This window comes from Schistocerca gregaria, chromosome X (assembly GCF_023897955.1).
Source record: "Schistocerca gregaria isolate iqSchGreg1 chromosome X, iqSchGreg1.2, whole genome shotgun sequence".
Lineage (NCBI taxonomy): Eukaryota > Metazoa > Arthropoda > Insecta > Orthoptera > Acrididae > Schistocerca > Schistocerca gregaria.
Genome location: NC_064931.1, coordinates 380517350 through 380539773, shown reverse-complemented (window position 1 = coordinate 380539773; position 22424 = coordinate 380517350). Strand labels below are relative to the sequence as shown.

The window sequence follows — 22424 nt, the reverse complement described above, 5'->3', positions numbered from 1 at the left end:
ACTGGCCCATGATAGGAATTTTCTCTTTATTATAAGTCCTCAGATTTCGCGTAACTGGAGACAAAGGAGGGGAGCCCAACGCCAAATACGTGTGAGAATTAATGAGAGTTACTGCAGAGCCAGTGTCCACTTGCATGCAGATGTCTTTATCCAGAACACGAACAGTAACAAACAATTTATTTGTTTGAGAAAGCATGCAATGAACATCCATGTCCGATGCCTCGTCCTTGTCGACAGGAACTTTAGGGGACTGACACACAGAAGCAATGTGGCCTTTTTTCCTACATGAATTACACATGGCCCAATGTTTTGGACACGCTGCGCTGTCGTGCTGTACGAAACAACGGGGGCAAGAAGGAAGTGCGGAATGAACCGGCTTCTGTGGTTGCAGGTTTCACTGCAAGCGTTGCGGCCCAACGCGATGTTGTTGACGCGAGTGAACCGCCGCCACAGGCAAATTGTCCGTGTCGAGAGTCGACTGTACAGCACCTACATCACACCACGCGTCTATTTGCGGGCCAGCAGCGTGAGACACTTCAAAGGATTGAGCGATGCTTAGAACTTCCGACAATGACGGGTTTGGCAGTTGTAGGGCACGTTGCCGAACTTCTTTATCAGGAGCAAGCCATAGAATAGCATCCCTAACCACTGAATCAGCATAAGACTGATGTGTGTCCGTGACAAACTGACATTTCCTACTCAGACCGTGTAGTTCCGCCGCCCAAGCCCGGTAAGATTGATGGGGCTGTTTACGACACTGGTAGAACGCCACGTGGGCGGCAACGACGTGGGTATTTTTTCGATAATAGTCAGACAATAAGTCACACATTTCTTGGAAGGACAGGGAGGCAGGTTCCCGCAGAGAGGCTAACTGAGATAGCAGCTGATAGATCCGAGGGGAAATCCAAGATAGAAATAGCGACTTACACATAGGAGCGTCGACAACGCCGAAAGCCAAGAAGTGTTGCCGCAAACGCTTCTCATAATCCTCCCAGTCTTCAGCGGCCTTGTCGTAAGGAGGAAATGGAGGCGTAGAAGAGGAAGACAGACGATGAGTAAGCGACGTCGACAACGCCTGAATCACAGCCATCAGCTGTGTTTGTTGAGCCTGAATAGTAGCCGTCAACTGTGTTTGTTGTTCAATGAGCGCTTGCATAAGCTGTTCCACGTCTATCCCGTCACGAACACGCAAATCCACAACACAGTGAAAATATCCCATCCTTGTCGCCAAAAAGTGTTATAACCTTTAATCACCAATAATTGCGTGGATATTCAACTCTCTCTCTTAGAAACAATAGCTGATCACATGATTACAACTCAGTCTCTCATATTTGACTGCCGTGCCGTGACATGCGGTCGGTGCCGTTCGTAGCTAGGTAGCACTCCCGCGCTCAGCCGATTTGCGGAGCGCCTCTATCGCTGTTTGCGCGTACTGTCGTGGCGGCACTGTTAAATGTCGTGGCACTGTCACAACAGAGACAAAATTGAAAGTAGTGTTTACAAACGTTACATGATTAAGGTTTTGACACCAGGGCACTACTCAACAGATTTGAAACAGTAAATGGGTAAAAGTTGGAACAACTAATACCATATCTCCTGCTGCTGCCAAGTTATATTCAGTGTGGTAGCTGATGGCTAGGTCATGACCAATCACAACCATTTCTAAACTCTCCCTACTGTGCACGTGCAGTTTCATTATTGTTGTGATCATTGTGATACCTTTGTCGAACCATATTTTGTGCGTTTAATGTGATGTTACACAAACAAACACAATTAGTGATAATTTGCATGTCTGCAGTTTTCTACGTAACTGAGGCGGCACAGTGCCTGATAACCTCAAAGTGATGACTAAAGTGCAAGAGACACAGGACAACATATATGCAAACACCACACAAAATAGTTATGCACATATTTGCACTTGACGACGAGAAAAAATTCTAAAAGTGTGTGATGCTAAGAATGAAAAACTGCAAAACTGTTGCAGTGTTTCATTATTTAAATAATGAATGACCTCTGCCGACTTTCAAGTAACATCGATTACGATGTATGAAATTTAGTCAAACGTTTCTACTTCTCAGACAGTAACCAGTTCCAGTTACATCAGTGGTTTTTATTAGATAATAAACCTTTATCAGATAATAAACAAGTGCCTGACAAGTATTTTGATGCCTATTATGCACATATATTAAACATAAGTGCAAAATGCAAGGGGGGTAACCAATACATAACTTTTACAGATTAAAATGTTATTTCCCACATTTTACATTTTCCAATATTTTACACCATTTTCTTGAAGTCCCTTGAAAAGTGTAATAGTAGAGTTTCACTATATTTTCCATTGTTACTGCTCTCAAGTATGCCATTTCAAATAAACTCATAATAAAAAATAAAAAAAAATAAAAAAAAAATGAGGTTACTACTTGAAATGGGTTATCTGCCCACCAGGTATCCATTTCTGAGAGATAATGTATTTTGAATAGTCTCATGAATTCCACATAATAGTCTGCACTTTATGAGTGGAATGTGACACAGTTTTCCCCTGCTTTATCTATCACGCAAACGTGATATATTGCCCATCAATTAATGGAAAGAATGGGTCATCACAAGATGGCTCCACAAAGTTCACAAAATTGTCAAACTACCTAGTAAAAACAGAAGTCTGAATACAGCTACTATGGTGGAAGGCTGAAGTTGTATCTATATCAGATAGTGTGTCCTAATAAGCGATACTGTTGCGTATTAGGATACCCAAGTACCGCATATTAGAAATAAGCCATCTTGTGCTAGAACCCTAGCCCCATATATTTATGCTGTTTGGTTTGAAGGGGATTTCATTACAGCAAATGAAGGAGAAGAATACTATCATATGGATATTGCTGCAACAGTCAATTTCAGATATTAAAGCCCTACAAGCACATACTCAAAACACTTCAAATTCAACACTATTAAAACTGAGGATTGCCGACAATGTCCAGCTCTGTAATGGTCTTATTGTCGCTGCTCTACACTTCACGCACTGTGGTAACTAAGTTTAAATACTTCATAACAGAGATGAGCACTTGCTTCAGTCAGAATCCAGCTGTCACATATTAGTGAACTCTCCTACAATAGGCTTCTTCCCTCTACATTCAAAATAATTTTCAGTGATGTAAGTATCTTTTTGGTAAATTAAAAACAATGGCAAAGTACGACAAAGTCATTTTCTCAAATTCAATTTTAACTGTAAAAATGCAAAGCATCTAGCATTTGTGCCACCAAAATTACTGTCACTGAAAACTATGGAGAAAAGAATAATGATGTTCATTGGAAAAGCATATTTTACATCTGTACTGTCAATTGTAAGGTTGTGCTATTTCATACCTGCTCATATCTTTCAGATCATTATACAAGTCCAGCCAGATTTTGATAAATATTATCTGACAGAATTTAAACGTCTTCTTCAGACCAATTTACACTGAATAATTGAAATTATTTTTCCCAAAGTATTTGTAATATTATTTTGAGACCCAAATTAATGAGAGCACCATTAAGCATTTATTCTCTATTACTCAATTTTATCTTTGCGACTTTTTCTGCTGCTTCTGCTTTCTCTTTCTGTCTGATATTTCTGTGAACAGTTTTATGCATACAGACAAAACTTTATTTTTGGGCAACTTAATTTGGACCTGACTGTTTTTGAAACAGAGTGATGGCGATTTATAGTGCTCCCAAATATAAGGGCAAAAGGATTACTGTTGAGCTTGCCACTTAAACCTGAGTGTGTGATTGGAAAAAAAGTATATCATTAACAGTTTCATCCATGCCAAAGAATTAAATAAGCACTTGATTGGTAACTGTATCTCACATTTAAAATATGAGCTATGTAAAAGATAAAATTTTGCTAGAGGTCTAATTGATCTAAAATCACTTCCTGACACTCCTGAAAGCAGTATATTCTCTTACTCCCATAAAATGAATTCCCTTAAAATAACTTGGATGATTTTGTAGAAAATTTTATTCTCTGTGATAAAGTTTTTGTTAGCTTGCACTATAGTTCACGTCATGTAGAAAGGCGGCTCAATTTTCAGTCATTCTGCACATCTCCCTCCATTACCTGCTAGCAGCCAATATGATTCATTCTCTCTCTGAGCAACCAGCCACTATTTACAAATTATACTGCAAAAATCTCTCTACCACATGCTGCGCTGTTGCTGTACTTTTTGACAAAGCAATTTTATTCACGGAGGCACCACATTATACATTCATATGTTGATATTCCCCCCATGAACCATGGACCTTGCCGTTGGTGGGGAGGCTTGCGTGCCTCAGCGATACAGATGGCCGTACCGTAGGTGCAACCACAACGGAGGGGTATCTGTTGAGAGGCCAGACAAACGTGTGGTTCCTGAAGAGGGGCAGCAGCCTTTTCAGTAGTTGCAGGGGCAACAGTCTGGATGATTGACTGATCTGGCCTTGCAACATTAACCAAAACGGCCTTGCTGTGCTGGTACTGCGAACGGCTGAAAGCAAGGGGAAACTACAGCCGTAATTTTTCCCGAGGACATGCAGCTTTACTGTATGATTAAATGATGATGGCATCCTCTTGGGTAAAATATTCCGGAGGTAAAATAGTCCCCCATTTGGATCTCCGGGCGGGGACTACTCAGGAGGATGTCGTTATCAGGAGAAAGAAAACTGGCGTTCTACGGATCGGAGCGTGGAATGTCAGATCCCTTAATCGGGCAGGTAGGTTAGAAAATTTAAAAAGGGAAATGGATAGGTTGAAGTTAGATATAGTGGGAATTAGTGAAGTTCGGTGGCAGGAGGAACAGGACTTCTGGTCAGGTGACTGCAGGGTTATAAACACAAGATCAAATAGGGGTAATGCAGGAGTAGGTTTAATAATGAATAGGAAAATAGGAATGCGGGTAAGCTACTACAAACAGCATAGTGAACGCATTGTTGTGGCCAAGATAGATACGAAGCCCACACCTACTACAGTTGCACAGAGTAACCTGCAAGCCGCGCGAGGTAGCCGTGCGGTCTAGGGTTTCTTGTCACGGTTCGCGCGGCTCCCCCCGTCGGAGGTTCGAGTCCTCCCTCAGGCATGGGTGTGTGTGTTGTCACTTCCACGCGAGCAAGAAATTCTAAAGCAATAGTCCCTCTTGCTGGTTGGTCAACAGGAAGCAACTCGTGCACATGGGTAATTTTGAATGGATAGCAAAGAAGTATGTTTCGTAAGATTTTAGACACTGTGCTCAGGGATATGTTCAATGTTCGGGCAGTTATCCGTGCACGACACATTTGAACACCACCACTCGTCTCCTCCTGCATTGCTGTGGCCACCGCCTCCACTGACGTTGAATCAATTCGTTTCCTCCCGCTACCAGGTTACACGCCAAAAGAACCTTTCTTTTCGAATTGCCGAATCATTTTCTTCAGATCCACAGCAGCCATCGGGCCAATGCCTTTTTTCAGACCGTGTCCGTAACTTCAGCGGAGCGATGTGTGTGTCTTATTTTTAAATTTCTTAATGTCTAGCCATTCTGGGTTCGAAGCATATTCAGAGTCAGTGATATAAAGGCTAAGTCGCAATTCATGAGAAAGAGTGATGAGTGGGTGTTGATAGTGAAATAACCCATTTCTGTTGTAGTTATTTAATTGAGAACAGTGCTAAACGGGTGAGTATTTGTAAATGGTAAAACATCAAAACTATTTCAAGGACAAGGTAGCTGGATGAACCATCTCAGAGATAATAAAGCTACACTGACGGAAAAAATTTGCACTGTCTTCTAGATGTTTCCAATTCACTCAAGATTTACTATTGCAATTGTGAATATGGAGTACATGATATCATTACATTTGCAGAGCAATAGCAAAAGTGATTCTGAGTAACAGGTAACAGAACATGCTGAAACACTTGTATACCTACTGGTGTAGCCTCCATGGGCAATAATGCAGGATGTGACTCTCACATTCAGTCGATCAGACAGATGGCAAAGCTGTCTGGGAACAAGATATGTCAAACATGCTTACAAGTTTATATGCCAACTAGCTCTGCAGATGATGAAGAAATTGAAGAAATGTACGATGAAATAAAAGAAATTATTCAGATAGTGAAGGGAGACGAAAATTTAATAGTAATGGGTGACTGGAATTCGAGTGTAGGAAAAGGGAGAGAAGGAAACATAGTAGGTGGGTATGGATTGGGGCTAAGAAATGAAAGAGGAAGCAGCCTAGTAGAATTTTGCACAGAGCACAACTTAATCATAGCTAACACTTGGTTTAAGAATCATGAAAGAGGGTTGTATACGTGGAAGAACCCTGGAGATACTAAAAGGTATCAGATAGACTATATAATGGTAAGACAGAGATTTAGGAACCAGGTTTTAAGTTGTAAGACATTTCCAGGGGCAGATGTGGACTCTGACCACAATCTATTGGTTATGAACTGTAGATGAAAACTGAAGAAACTGCAAAAAGGTGGTAATTTAAGGAGATGGGACCTGGATAAACTGACTAAACCAGAGGTTGAACAGAGTTTCAGGGAGAGCATAAGGGAACAATTGACAGGAATGGGGTAAAGAAATACAATAGAAGAAGAATGGGTAGCTATGAAGGACGAAGTAGTGAAGGCAGTACAGGATCAAGTAGGTAAGAAGACGAGGGCTAGTAGAAATCCTTGGGTAACAGAAGAAATGTTGAATTTAATTGATGAAAGGAGAAAATATAAAAATGCAGTAAATGAAGCAGGCAAGAAGGAATAAAAACGTCTCAAAAATGAGATCGACAGGAAGTGCAAAATGGCTAAACAGGGATGGATGGAGGACAAATGTAAGGATGTAGAAGCTTATCTCACTAGGGGTAAGATAGATACTGCCTACAGGAAAATTAAAGAGACCTTTGGAGAGAAGAGAACCATGTGTATGAATATCAAGAGCTCAGATGGCACCCCAGTTCTAAGCAAAGAAGGGAAGGCAGAAAGGTGGAAGGAGTATATAGAAGGTTTATACAAGGGCGATGTACTTGAGGACAATATTATGGAAATGGAAGAAGATGTAGATGAAGACGAAATGGGAGATACGATACTGCGTGAAGAGTTTGACAGAGCACTGAAAGACCTGAGTCGAAACAAGGCCCCCGGAGTAGACAACATTCCATTAGAACTACTGACGGCCTTGGGAGAACCAGTCCCGACAAAACTCTACCAGCTGGTGAGCAAGATGTATGAGACAGGCGAAATACCCTCAGACTTCAAGAAGAATATAATAATTCCAATCCCAAAAAAAGCAGGTGCTGACAGATGTGAAAATTACCGAACTATCAGTTTAATAAGCCATGGCTGCAAAATACTAACGCGAATTCTTTACAGACGAATGGAAAAACTGGTAGATGCAGACCTCGGGGAGGATCAGTTTGGATTCCGTCGAAATGTTGGAACACGTGAGGCAATACTGACCTTACGACTTATCTTAGAAGAAAGATTAAGAAAAGGCAAACCTACGTTTCTAGCATTTGTAGACTTAGAGAAAGCTTTTGACAATGTTGACTGGAATACTCTTTTTCAAATTCTAAAGGTGGCAGGGGTAAAATACAGGGAGCGAAAGGCTATTTACAATTTGTACAGAAACCAGATGGCAGTTATTAAAGTCGAGGGGCATGAAAGGGAAGCAGTGGTTGGGAAAGGAGTGAGACAGGGTTGTAGCCTCTCCCCGATGTTATTCAATCTGTATATTGAGCAAGCAGTAAAGGAAACAAAAGAAAAATTTGGAGGAGGTATTAAAATTCATGGAGAAGAAGTAAAAACTTTGAGGTTCGCCGATGACATTGTAATTCTGTCAGAGACGGCAAAGAATTTGGAAGAGCAGTTGAACGGAATGGACAGTGTCTTGAAAAGAGGATATAAGATGAACATCAACAAAAGCAAAACTAGGATAATGGAATGTAGTCAAATTAAATCGGGTGATGCTGAGGGAATTAGATTAGGAAATGAGACACTTAAAGTAGTGAAGGAGTTTTGCTATTTAGGAAGTAAAATAACTGATGATGGTCGAAGTAGGGAGGATATAAAATGTAGACTGGCAATGGCAAGGAAAGCGTTTCTGAAGAAGAGAAATTTGTTAACATCGAATATAGATTTATGTATCAGGAAGTCGTTTCTGAAAGTATTTGTTTGGAGTGTAGCCATGTATGGAAGTGAAACATGGACGATAACTAGTTTGGACAAGAAGAGAATAGAAGCTTTTGAAATGTGGTGCTACAGAAGAATGCTGAAGATTAGATGGGTAGATCACGTAACTAATGAGGCGGTATTGAATAGGATTGGAGAGAAGAGACGTTTGTGGCACAACTTGACTAGAAGAAGGGATCGGTTGGTAGGACATGTTTTGAGGCATCAAGGGATCACAAATTTAGCATTGGAGGGCAGTGTGGAGGGTAAAAATCGTAGAGGGAGACCGAGAGATGAGTACACTAAGCAGATTCAGAAGCATGTGGGTTGCAGTAGGTACTGGGAGATGAAGCAGCTTGCACAGGATAGAGTAGCATGGAGAGCTGCATCAAACCAGTCTCAGGACTGAAGACAACAACAACAACAACAACAACAACATGTTGATATTACTTTCTTGTAGCAGTATAGCTGTGACTGTGTAAATTTTTTAGTGTGATTTCCAAATAAATATGGCAGGTGACAGCAATAAACATGACACTCCTCACAAGTGACTTTTAATCTAATTTCGTGCAACTGGATTCCTGATTTTATGACAGAAGGGTCACAGTATATAGTAACTGATGGAAACTCTTTGAGTAAAACAGAAGCGATATCTGGTGTTCCCCACCTGTGCTATTCTTGATCTAAGTAAACAATTTAGGGTACAATCTGAACAACCCTCTTACATTACCTGCAGATGAAGCTGCGATTTACTGTTTTATAAAGTCAGCTGATGATCAAAACAAATTGCAAAATGATTTAGACATGATATCTGTATGGAGTGAAAAGTTGCGTTGACACTGGATAGTGGAAAGTGTAAAGTCATCCACATGAGAGTACTAAAAGGAATCCACTACATTTGTTACAGGATAAAAATGCAAATCTAAAGGCTGTAAATTTACTAAACACTTAGGTATTACAATTATTAATACCTTAAACTGGAACAATCACATAGATAATGTTGTGAGGGGGGCAAACCAAACACTGTGATTTATTGGTGGAACACTTAGGAAATGCAATAGGTCTACTAAAGAGACTGCTTCTCTATACTTGTCTGCCCTTTTCTGGAGTATCGCTGTTCGGTGCAGGATCCGCATCAGATAGGATTGATTGAGGACACTGAAAAAATTAAAAGAAGGACAGCTCATTTTGTATTATATTGAAGTAGGGGAGAGTGTGCTATGGATGTGATAAGCAAATTGGGGTGGCAATCATCAAAACAAAGGCTTTTTCATTGCGGAAGCTCTTCTCATGAAATTTCAACCACTAACTTTCTCCTCGGAGTGTGAAAATATTTTACTTGTACCCACCTACACAGGGAGGAATCATAGTCACAACAAAATAAAAGAAATAAGAGCTCACACAGAAAGATCTAACTGTTCTTTTTCCTGAGCGCTATTTGACAGTGGAAAGGTAGAGAAATAGCTCGAAGGTGGTTCAATGAACCCTCTGCCAGACACTAATTGTGAATTGCAGAGTAATCACGTATATCAAGATGTACATGTAGATTTAGATGCTTGACAAGCAGCTGAGGTGGTTTATGTACCATATTTATAACTTTTTTCAAATGTAAATCTGAAACTGAAAGTCCTATTTTTGACATTTTGAAGACTCAAGAACGTACTGCAGAAGCATGTGTTGGCAAGAGAACTGTACAGAGAATAGTAAATAAAAGTGTCAGAGTTGTAGAAACCTTAGGAAAATTTGTTTTCATGTTGACTGGAAAGCATCGAAATTGCAAGAAACCTGTAACACAAGGAGATAGTTTGTCAACGATATTTTAAGGTTCTCCGTATTTGAAATGTAGATAATACCCAATATCACAAAAACATGTTATAATTTTGCATGAGCAAACTGATTTCAAAGGTAGACTTCAGCAATGCAAGAAATTTTAAAAAGTAATTAGTTTCAAATATGTTAACAAGAGAATTTTTAATTTAATGAAGTGACATAGGTGCAGCACATATCATATCCCTTATAAAGATGTACTATACGAGAGAGGAGGTAGATCTTTAGTGTATTACCTTGATGAAACGTGGGTGAATCGGAATCATTTCATGACCTGCTGGAACTTGAATGATGGTACTGGCGATTTTAAAGTTCCCATAGGAAAAGGTTCTGGGGCAATTATTCTGCATGTTGGCTCTTCTTCTGGTGTTGTTCCCAAGACTAAACTTGTATTTGGGTGTAACAACAGTGACACCGTTTGGAAATGAATGCTGTTACTTTCAAGAAGTGCTTCACTGAATAATTCTTGCCGATCTTTCTTCAAAGTTGGTCACTGTAATCACCATTCCAATACAGAGAAATACCAGGTACAAGCATCAGAAAAGTGGACGTTGTGCTCTGGCTGAGAAATAAAAATATTCCATACAGTATAAGTGAGACTTGTGCTGAATTCCTGCAGCTCGTAAATTTATACAAGCCATATGACTGAATGTACAAATTTGACTTTCTTGCATGTGAATGTAATCACACATTTTTGCGTTTACCCACATACCAATATCAGTATAATCCAAGAGAATTAGTTTGGGCACAGGTTAAAAGCTATGTGGAAAAAAAATTCAAGATAACAGACATTGAAGCACATGTGCATGAAGCAATAAACATCCTCCTTCCGCATGGGCACACTGTGTGCTGCATGCTGAAAAGTTTCAGAAAGAAGACTTTGATAGGGATGTGCAAGATAGATTTCAGCCTTGAATATATCATCCTAAATTTACAATTAGATGGTACGGACATGCTCTTTGATAGCAGTGCCAATGGTGGTATAATGTGAGACACTGGGACAAAATACAGTAATAATATGTCTTGGTTTTAAAGACTCATGGTTTGAAAAATGTACTTGTTAACATATCAGTTGCATGAGTAGTATATGAGAACTTCCTAGCCTTTGCTGATTAAGAATTTGTAGCCTATGAAGTGAAGTGTTCAGACTATAATGTTCAACACACTGCCTAAGGAGAAGTTAAGCTTTTCTCAGCATGTTGTACACCCCAATTACTCACAAAAATGCGGCTGGATAAATTCGCCAAAACTCCAATATTTCGACAAGTAAACCCCTGTCATTTTTAAGGCACATACTGTAAAAGTCTTAAAATGAAAGGGGGGGGGGGGGGACTCACCACTATCAGTGGTTTTCAACATTATCAATCAACATTCTATCAAGTTATTTACAGATGATGGTTAATTGTTTGCTTGTTCATTGGTTCGTTAATGTGCTCTCTCACTGTAATGTCGAACAGGTTAGTTTACACTCATAACACCCGTTCACACCAAAAAATATGATAATATACTGCCAGTTTTTATTATAGCCTTTTGCACTAGTCTCTGTTACCAGTAATTCTTTTTTACACACAGTGTTTTAATTGAACTGCAAACAAACACACCCACGTCCATGCATTATACACATTTAAAAAACTATGTGGAGTAGAAGCTGTTGTCCAGCAAATGTAATGATTTTGGTTTGAGTTTGAAGTTAATTTCATTGCGTATTACATTTTTACTTATAATATAGACCAAATCACAACAAACTATAATTATTGCAACCATTTTCGATAATCTTGTTACTAGACAATCATTATTTTGAGAAAGCACTTGAGGTCTTCACAAAGGTGCAACAGCTGTTCTCCCTTTCTGATGTCACACAGACAATATGCCATGGAGCAGTGGACACAACGTCAAGACGTGATGCAAGTTTCTCTCATGTAGATGATAGATCAAAATTTGTTTTAAACAGTGTTATTCCCTTCATAGATTTCAATGTATAATACAATCTACCAAAGGCATATGAACCTGACTGTTGTACACAGAAACACAGTTCAGCAACACGGACTTTGCCTGCTCTCTGCTGCCATGCATGCACAGACGTCATCCCCTTCACACTTCCCTATCACTCGGTCTCTATGCATGGAAGCAATGTCCCACATGACACATGCTCTACAATAGTTCTCTTAAAGTCTGCAATTAATATGCACCAATGTTGTACTCATTAAAACAAGAGATGCTACCACATGCACAGTGACACTAACACTCCTTCAGATCGCATCTGGTGAAGTCGGTCACATCACTGCATATTTCACAATCGCTACAGACCTCCTATACTTCCATGTACAATGTTTAATTGGGATTAATTTGCAAAGTTATGTATAGTACATTTCACTACCATCCTAATATGCTGATGCAATAGCCAACATGGGCATTAATCTGCCACAATTTGTGAAATGACCGTACATGCCAAGAATGCCTGATGTGGGACTTGCATTTTCTGAGCAAACAGTTTTATTTTGTCGACTTTATATCAGGCAGTTTTTGGTCAAACAGCAGTCTTAAAAAGCAAAAGTCATCTAATACTTCCACCCTTTTTTGTCCACATACAATTCAGGGTGTAAGTGGATGGATCAAATTGTGCAAAAGTGCGTGACCCAGAATTTTGTAGATGATAAACTATGTCCACAATTTTAGGTCCATAACCATGTCTTCTGGCTGCTGTCTGAAAGTGACATTCTGCTGCTGAGCACAATGACGTAGAACTCTAATACAGACAGAAGTTTTTGACATACAAGACTGATGATACATTTGGTCCTGTAACACCAGCAATTCTGTTTTTCAGAAACTGTGAAGAGAGCGACACTCAAGAATAGGATAAGTTTAGTTTAGTTCATTTGAGAGGTTTCCATCATGAAACCATCTAATTTGGTGAAATTATCCCTAAAGGTGTTAAACACCCACTGCAATGACCAACTGGCTTGATTGTAACTGCTCAGAGTCCTGGTACCCATAATGAATAGGCATCTACTCTTTGACTTACATGAAGAGATCAGCTTAGGCATCGTCTGTGAGAGCCCCGAGTTACCGGTGTGTGGGGGGGGGGCAACAGTTGACAGGGTACATGACAACATCACTATGTCGGACTAGCTGCCATCTTATCTTTTTGGCAGGAGTAGTTGCCCACGTACTGGGGATATGAAGGTGGTTATCATACAATAGAGCAAAAAATGTGAGTGAAACCCAAAAGTGGGGACTAGACTTTAATTTTTCAAAAGGATGAGAGAAGATAGCAAAATGAGTAGACTGATCAAGAACCAATTTGGGATTGACCAAGTATCTTATTTTGAGACTGGTGCACTGTGGTTCTTGCATACATAATGACGACATGTTCGACAACATGTGCTGTTTGTGTGGCACCATCAATTACTCCATGCCTGGAGCCGGTAGAGGTCATTCTCCACAGCACACTAAGTGTGCCAAAATCTCCTAAAATGAGAAAGAAATGGGGGAGTTCAACAATACATTGCTTTAAGGGTTTCAGCATGAATGGGCTCATTTGAGTGAGAGAGATGCAGAGCACACTGACATAAATATATACCTGAACCATGACACCCACTTCTTACAGTGTTGTGGTTAATAGCATAGATGAGGAGTGGCACGTGTCCCTGATGAACAATACCATCCAACCCTCACACTATCACCAGTAAGGTCATCTGTTCTGTGGAGCCTACAACCTCTGAGTACAGGTGCATAGTAATTTTTAAAATGTGTCTCTTGTACACATGGGCAGAGAAGTCTTTCCTATGAGATCAGTCTTCATTCCTCCACATGTCCTAAACCACATGAAGTTCCACTGGCATATGAGAACCATCTTAGTTCAGAGGTTTTCATCAGCCTTTCTCCTTCTCTCTTCAACACATTGAGAATATTCTAATAATAAGTGACTGGTGAAAGTGACTTGTGGTGGTGGTGGTTGTGTCTTCACAAATTTGAAGCACACAAGGGATTTGCATTTTGTCTGCCTGTTCAGATGAGGATGGTGGACTGTTCACCACAGATACAGCACGTTTAGTTATCTGCCAAGAGGAAGTTACGTGCTTTACTATTGGTGAGCTTCTGCAACTACACTTGCAGGGCATAAACTTATGTTTGCATTTGTTACCTGTGACTGTTGTTGTGGTTATGTTTGCTAACTGTTTCTTCACTACTGATGTGAACAACGTGGCAAAGACAGCAGCTGCTGTGCTTCGATCTCCATCTTAGCTCCTCTGAAAGATGCACAGTTTCTGGTCTTCATTTCCTGGATTTTTCTTGCCTCCCACTATACAAAACAATCTCGACTTCAGCTAGTGTGATTTTTGTCACAATGAAGACAGGCTGGCTGAGATGGACATTGTGTTTCTTTCTCAAGGGTTATATTATCGAAATTTCAGCAATTTTATCTGTCCCTTACATGTCAGCATAGTGTGTCCAAATTCTGGGCAGAGCTTCTTAAAGAATTAGTCATATTTTTACGAGGATGAACCCTGCTTTTAAGTACTTCAATAGCTTAGGTGTGTTAAAAGTTTGGATAAAAGTGGTCTTCATCTGCAGCCCTCTCAATAATATTCCTGATGTCTATAACACCTTCACTCTCCCATTCTTCCTTCAGTTCACATATTTTCTTATGTAAAAGAACCTTGCATGACATAAACCCTTGGATGTAATTTTTAAGAGTACTGCACAGCTTAGTCAAAATGGGATCTTCTCCAAGATGCATGACATTTAAGAGTATAGTTGCTAGCCATGTGGTAGAGGCCTCCACTAACAAAGTGCAATTTATGAGCCTTTTAACCAATTTCAGGTTTCCAGCCATGCAGACGATGCTTTCTGAATACAAAAGGATGACAGTTTTTCAAAATTTCCATTTGTCCCTTTAGTATAAAAAGCGGCATCTGAAATTCTGCATATCATTATGTATCATTGTGTATTCACCCGACCCACAAAGTGGCTTTAATATAACAGGTAAGCTTCATAGAAACTTTATGAACAGCTAAAGGAAATAAGGTCCATACAGAGTAAGTCCTGGTTGCCTGGATAAATTTTGTGATCAGGGCTGTTATGTCAAGGTGCACACACAAAGAGAGAGACAAATTCCACTGTCAGACCACACAGTGGTTGCTGAAGCACGTAGAGAGTTTATGTCAATAGAGGACTGGTGGTGTAAATCAACCTGCAGGTCAGGAGTTCTGGATTCACCATACACAAACTCAGCCAACAAATACTTAACTCCCCTAGGGTGCACTCCATTTTACACAACCTACAAGGCATGTGCAGCTTATCGAATGCTAAGGAGGACACGGTGAGCATTACCCCCACTGAGCTTAATTCTTGTCCCATGGCCCTTTCCAAGGGACACTTTAGAGTAGTCTGGAATGTATCCTATGATGTTTATTCTCTGTCACCTGTTCTCCTCTCCTGGCCAGCATAATGCAAGTGATGAAAATTTCTCCTAAATGAATTCTTATGCATTATGAATTAGTATTTAATACTTTATTATATATTGTTAGTGGCTTCTAAAATCATTCACAGAAAATATAATCATCAATAATGAAGAAATATATATGACAAATGCTACTACATTCTGGCAGATTTGTGGAAAAGAAGAGAAGTGCCACAACTGGAAGATGGGTGACAATCTAAGCAGCTGCAATGTGATTTCCATACTTAGATGAAAATCTCTCTGAATTTGTTTTACTGCAGAATCAACCATCAACTTTTATAAATATCCTGATATTCCTATGGAAGAATTAGCTAATAAGGTGGTTTAGAGATTCAGCCCTCAGTGTTACAAACTGCCTGAGCTCTTGGCAAATCAGAATAATAGAAGCAAGTAAAAAATTACACACAAACATTGGTGAGATTGTGATGGATGTATTTGATTGCCACAATAGCATCACAGAGATTCTTGAGCAACTCCCATGGGAGGTGGCAAGACATGTCATGTACAGAATAAGAGGCAAATTTCATTTTCCAAAAATGGACTCATTTTAAGACGAATTGTTGAAATGCAGTTGACACTTGATTACTTCTGTAACTGTGTATTTGGCACATCTACCTGCCACAAGCCCCAGCCAAGATTGACATCTGGTGTTGTTGAATATTGTTGGTTGGTGGGAAAGACAGAGCAGAGCCCATTCAATCTTTTGTGAACAATTGAGGAACTGCTTTAAAGAGGAATAGCAGCTCTGTTGCAGAAACTCAGCAATAGTGGGCAAGGGCCTCATGTGCTACTATATTGCCCCTCCAATGCATACTGTGAACCCACTAATTAATTTTTTGTACCTTCAATATTCTTTACTTAAGATGCTTTTTACCCTTACCTTGAATGTCCTTGTAATAAAATTGGTGACGCAGCTAAGGTATTTGATAGTTCCCAGTGGCCCTGGTGTTCTTGTGATGATGAATTCATCTACAACATGTGTGTTGGCAGCAGCCTGCTCAATAGTACTAAGTGGCAGTCCAAGATGCTGATTATTTCCATGGCTTTCTACTAGATAGATGCGATTCTGAACACCACATTTTTTAAGTCTAAACTGAAACAAAAATTAAATCAATCAGCCATATTGAATGTTATGCACACATAACAGTTATTTCGAATTTCTTATTCTAATGACTTCCGTAGACAATCAAAACTAGTGCGATAAAAAATAAATCACAAGAGGAATTCTTTCAGAAATGGCAACTGATTGAAGTAAGGAACTAAAAATCTTACAAGTGTTCTCTCACTCAATCTATGTCAATATTCTTACAAACCCCCCATTAATTCTAAAATGTTTTTGCTATTCTCTGCGTGCATAGGGTGGGTATAATTAAAATTTTATTACTTGAGAGGGCCCCCATGAAGAACAAGTGATCGTAGGACAAGAAAACAGTGAAAACATTTGTAAGGACATGCAGAAGGCACACAAACCACCAAACAAAACATTTTAATTTCCATATGAGTGGGTAACATTTCAAACAATGGAAACTCCAGGTTGGAATTTAAACAATATTAGGGAAAGAAGAGATTACTACTAACAATAAAATTGACATGATGAGTTGCAGACAGCCACACGAAAAGATTGTTAGATGCTTAGCTTTCAGCCAAAACCTTCTTCAGAAACGAAAACACACACTCAAACAAGTAAGCACACCTTATGCACACCATCTCCGACAGCTTGGACTGGTCTCCAAATGGTCGCACAAGCCTAACACACTATTAGTAATAAAATACACACAATAAAGTCTAACACTGGTATTCCAGACAATGAATCATGAGAGATGCCAGTTACTAGTGCCCTGATTGAACTCTTATGTTCAGCTACAACTCGCAGATGTAAGTGACAAACAGATACAGACAGATACAAGCAAACGTACAAAGGAAACCACAGTCCAGAAGAGTACATACAGGGGCAGTTTTTACAAGTCCTTTTCAGAGTGCAAGTTTAACTGAGCTCTGACTTGCATAGTTTCTGCTGTTAGCTGTTGATCATCCAAGGTGCTACAATGGTCGAACTCTTCCGCTGGTTGGAACTCTGTCCTTCCGCTGGTTGGAACTCTGTGTTGCTGGTCATTTGACGACATCTGTATACTGCTTTTGAGGCTGTTTACTTACAGATGGTACATGACTGTGTTGCCTTTTGCATTCAATTCACAACCAGCGAGTGTGAAATCAGTGGTTTCTTAAATGCATATTACCACATACTGAACTGGAAAAAGTGATTGGCACTGTATGTCTTCATCTAATTTACCCCACTTTTACTGTTAATGTTCTTGCCTAGATGATTTTTTCCTTCTTGTTTTTGGCAAACCATACAGCCTCAAGTGACAGTAACAGTTGTCAGAAGATAAGTATTTCTTTAATTAATCAAAACATCTGTGCATGTTACATTTACAAGACGTGATGGTACTTTAGACCAAGAACGCATTGTTAGGAAATGTGATTAACTTAGGTATTTACCAATTCATATCTACTGAGGTGATAGCAACCTTATCATCAGAGAAGAATTACTAAACCTTATTTACAAAACCAGTACCTTTACGTGAAACACTGAAATATTTACCTGCTTCACTTCAGATTTTTGTAGTACACTGCATTCTTCATCAAGGGAATTTAGGTGCAGAGAATACGAAGATGAGTAAGTGATGAGCATGGTGAATCATACAAGAAATTTCATCTACTGTCATGGATTTAGATGCCATTAATTTGAAGGCACAACTTCACTATCACATCTCATTGTAAAAAGACAGTCTTCAACACATTTCTTTGAACCGCAAAGTGAAAGGTACATATACAAGTGGTCAAACTGAACTGAAAAATCAGTATTGGGTAGCAGATTTGGCATTTCTTTGCAACATTACATGACAGATGTTAGTCATATCACATAACAGCAATGGAAATTCCTGGATGGGATAATATAGCCAACTGATGTGTGGCACACAGAAACACTCAACAAGCTACAGCATTTACATTAGTTTTTAAGGTCTTGCTCTTTATTTAGCAAAAGTACACACATTCACATTTACACACCCAAACTTTCAGAGGCCCAGCTACAGCAAGACTGACTGTTCATTATTTATAATTAAGAACAGTTGCCTAGTTACATGGAGTTGGGGAGGGGACATGGAAGGATGACCGAGGTGAAGAGAGAGTAGTGGGATGGTGTGAGGCAGGTCTTTCAAACACATGAATCATCAGCTTCATAACAAGACGAAAGGAGTTCAGGGGGTAGAGCATATGAGGTGGGGGAGGGGTGGTGGGTAGTTGGGTGAGGGGAGGAAAGGAGATGAGGCAGAGAGTCCAGGAGAAAGGGGGAGAGGGGAGAAGAGAGAGAGAGGGGGGGGAGAGGGAGGAGGAGAGAGGGATGGGGGATAGAGAGGGAGAGAGGGATGGGGGATAGAGAGGGATGGGGGATAGAGAGGGATGGGGGATAGAGAGGGATGGGGGATAGAGAGGGATGGGGGATAGAGAGGGATGGGGGAGAGAGGGATGGGGGATAGAGAGGGATGGGGGAGAGAGGGATGGGGGAGAGAGGGATGGGGGAGAGAGGGAGGGGGGAGAGAGGGAGGGGGGAGAGAGGGAGGGGGGAGAGAGGGAGGGGGGAGAGAGGGAGGGGGGAGAGAGGGAGGGGGGAGAGAGGGAGGGGGGAGAGAGGGAGGGGGGAGAGAGGGAGGGGGGAGAGAGGGAGGGGGGAGAGAGGGAGGGGGGAGAGAGGGAGGGGGAGAGAGAGGGAGGGGGAGAGAGAGGGAGGGGGAGAGAGAGGGAGGGGGAGAGAGAGGGAGGGGGAGAGAGAGGGAGGGGGAGAGAGAGGGAGGGGGAGAGGGAGGGAGGGGGAGAGGGAGGGAGGGAGAGGGAGGGAGGGGGAGAGGGAGGGAGGGAGAGGGAGGGAGGGAGAGGGAGGGAGGGAGAGGGAGGGAGAGGGAGGGAGGGAAAGGGGGGATGGGGGATGGGGGATAGAGGGGGGATGGGGGATAGAGGGGGGATGGGGGAGAGAGAGGGGGGATGGGGGAGAGAGAGGGGGGATGGGGGAGAGAGAGGGGGGATGGGGGAGAGAGAGGGGGGATGGGGGAGAGAGAGGGGGGATGGGGGAGAGAGAGGGGGGATGGGGGAGAGAGTGGGGGGATGGGGGAGAGAGTGGGGGGATGGGGGAGAGAGAGGGGGGATGGGGGAGAGAGTGGGGGGATGGGGGAGAGAGAGGGGGGATGGGGGAGAGAGAGGGGGGATGGGGGAGAGAGAGGGGGGATGGGGGAGAGAGGGGGGGGATGGGGGAGAGAGAGGGGGGATGGGGGAGAGAGAGGGGGGGTGGGGGAGAGAGAGGGGGGGTGGGGGAGAGAGGGGGGTGGGGGAGAGAGGGGGGGTGGGGGAGAGAGAGGGGGGATGGGGGAGAGAGAGGGAGGCAGGGGGGAGAGAGAGGGAGGCAGGGGGGAGAGAGAGGGAGGCAGGGGGGGAGAGAGGGAGGCAGGGGGGAGAGAGGGAGGCAGGGGGGGAGAGAGGGAGGCAGGGGGGGAGAGAGGGAGGCAGGGGGGAGAGAGGGAGGCAGGGGGGAGAGAGGGAGGCAGGGGGGAGAGAGGGAGGCAGGGGGGAGAGAGGGAGGCAGGGGGGAGAGAGGGAGGCAGGGGGGAGAGAGGGAGGCGGGGGGGAGAGAGGGAGGCGGGGGGGAGAGAGGGAGGCGGGGGGGAGAGAGGGAGGCGGGGGGGAGAGAGGGAGGCGGGGGGGAGAGAGGGAGGCGGGGGGAGAGAGAGGGAGGCAGGGGGGAGAGAGAGGGAGGCAGGGGGGAGAGTGAGGGAGGCAGGGGGGGGGGGAGGGAGGCAGGGGAGAGAGAGGGAGGCCGGGGGGAGAGAGGGGGGCCGGGGGGAGAGAGGGAGGGCAGGGGGGAGAGAGGGAGGGCAGGGGGGAGAGAGGGAGGCAGGGGGAGAGAGAGGGAGGCAGGGGGAGAGAGAGGGAGGCAGGGGGAGAGAGAGGGAGGCAGGGGGAGAGAGAGGGAGGCAGGGGGAGAGAGAGGGAGGCAGGGGGAGAGAGAGGGAGGCAGGGGGAGAGAGAGGGAGGCAGGGGGAGAGAGAGGGAGGCAGGGGGAGAGAGAGGGAGGCAGGGGGAGAGAGAGGGAGGCAGGGGGAGAGAGAGGGAGGCAGGGGGAGAGAGAGGGAGGCAGGGGGGGAGAGAGGGAGGCAGGGGGAGAGAGAGGGAGGCAGGGGGAGAGAGAGGGAGGCAGGGGGAGAGAGAGGGAGGCAGGGGGCGCGGGGGAGAGAGGCAGGGGGCGCGGGGGAGAGAGGCAGGGGGCGCGGGGGAGAGAGGCAGGGGGCGCGGGGGAGAGAGGCAGGGGGCGCGGGGGAGAGAGGCAGGGGGCGCGGGGGAGAGAGGCAGGGGGCGCGGGGGAGAGAGGCAGGGGGCGCGGGGGAGAGAGGCAGGGGGCGCGGGGGAGAGAGGCAGGGGGCGCGGGGGAGAGAGGCAGGGGGCGCGGGGGAGAGAGGCAGGGGGCGCGGGGGAGAGAGGCAGGGGGCGCGGGGGAGAGAGGCAGGGGGCGCGGGGGAGAGAGGCAGGGGGCGCGGGGGAGAGAGGCAGGGGGCGCGGGGGAGAGAGGCAGGGGGCGCGGGGGAGAGAGGCAGGGGGCGCGGGGGAGAGAGGCAGGGGGCGCGGGGGAGAGAGGCAGGGGGCGCGGGGGAGAGAGGCAGGGGGCGCGGGGGAGAGAGGCAGGGGGCGCGGGGGAGAGAGGCAGGGGGCGCGGGGGAGAGAGGCAGGGGGCGCGGGGGAGAGTGGATAGAGGGAGGGGGGCACGGGGGGGAGAGGCAGGGGGCGCGGGGGAGAGAGGCAGGGGGCGCGGGGGGAGAGAGGCAGGGGGCGCGGGGGAGAGAGGCAGGGGGCGCGGGGGAGAGAGGCAGGGGGCGCGGGGGAGAGAGGCAGGGGGGACGGGGGACAGAGGGAGGGACGGGGGACATAGGGAGGGACGGGGGACAGAGGGAGGGACGGGGGACATAGGGAGGGACGGGGGACAGAGGGAGGGACGGGGGACAGAGGGAGGGACGGGGGACATAGGGAGGGACGGGGGACATAGGGAGGGACGGGGGACAGAGGGAGGGACGGGGGACAGAGGGAGGGACGGGGGACAGAGGGAGGGACGGGGGACAGAGGGAGGGACGGGGGACAGAGGGAGGGACGGGGGACAGAGGGAGGGACGGGGGACAGAGGGAGGGACGGGGGACAGAGGGAGGGACGGGGGACATAGGGAGGGACGGGGGACAGAGGGAGGGACGGGGGACAGAGGGAGGGACGGGGGACATAGGGAGGGACGGGGGACAGAGGGAGGGACGGGGGACAGAGGGAGGGACGGGGGACAGAGGGAGGGACGGGGGACAGAGGGAGGGACGGGGGACAGAGGGAGGGACGGGGGACAGAGGGAGGGACGGGGGACAGAGGGAGGGACGGGGGACAGAGGGAGGGACGGGGGACAGAGGGAGGGACGGGGGACAGAGGGAGGGACGGGGGACAGAGGGAGGGACGGGGGACAGAGGGAGGGACGGGGGACAGAGGGAGGGACGGGGGACAGAGGGAGGGACGGGGGACAGAGGGAGGGACGGGGGACAGAGGGAGGGACGGGGGACAGAGGGAGGGACGGGGGACAGAGGGAGGGACGGGGGAGAGAAGGAGGGGGAGGGAGAGAATACACCTGTATTGGTCGTGGTGGTGGTGGGGGGGGGGGAGTGGTAGGAGGAGACAGAAGGGATGGGAAAAAGGTAAAGTGAGGCACCAGGAAACAATTTAGCAGAGGTTCGTGCTGATAGGGTTGTGAGAGACCAGGATATGCTGGAGACACAAATTCCACCTCCATAATTCAGAGAGACTAGTGCTGAAGGGAGCAACGAAATGACTTCTGTAGTGAAGCAGCTGTTTAAGACATTTGTGTTATGATGAACAGCATGTTTGGCAACTGGAAGTGTAATTTTGTGCCAA

General features: G+C 44.8%; 1 protein-coding gene across 2 annotated transcripts in view; it reads right to left on the bottom strand.

The window, feature by feature from the left end:
• LOC126298872 (crossover junction endonuclease MUS81-like) overlaps nt 1–22424 on the bottom strand; it is a 198028-nt gene that overhangs the window by 43937 nt on the left and 131667 nt on the right. For both annotated transcript variants that reach the window (XM_049990387.1, XM_049990388.1), the window contains exon 9: nt 16321–16533. In XM_049990387.1, coding sequence (XP_049846344.1) covers nt 16321–16533 — 213 coding nt within the window. The remainder of the gene's footprint in view (nt 1–16320; nt 16534–22424) is intronic.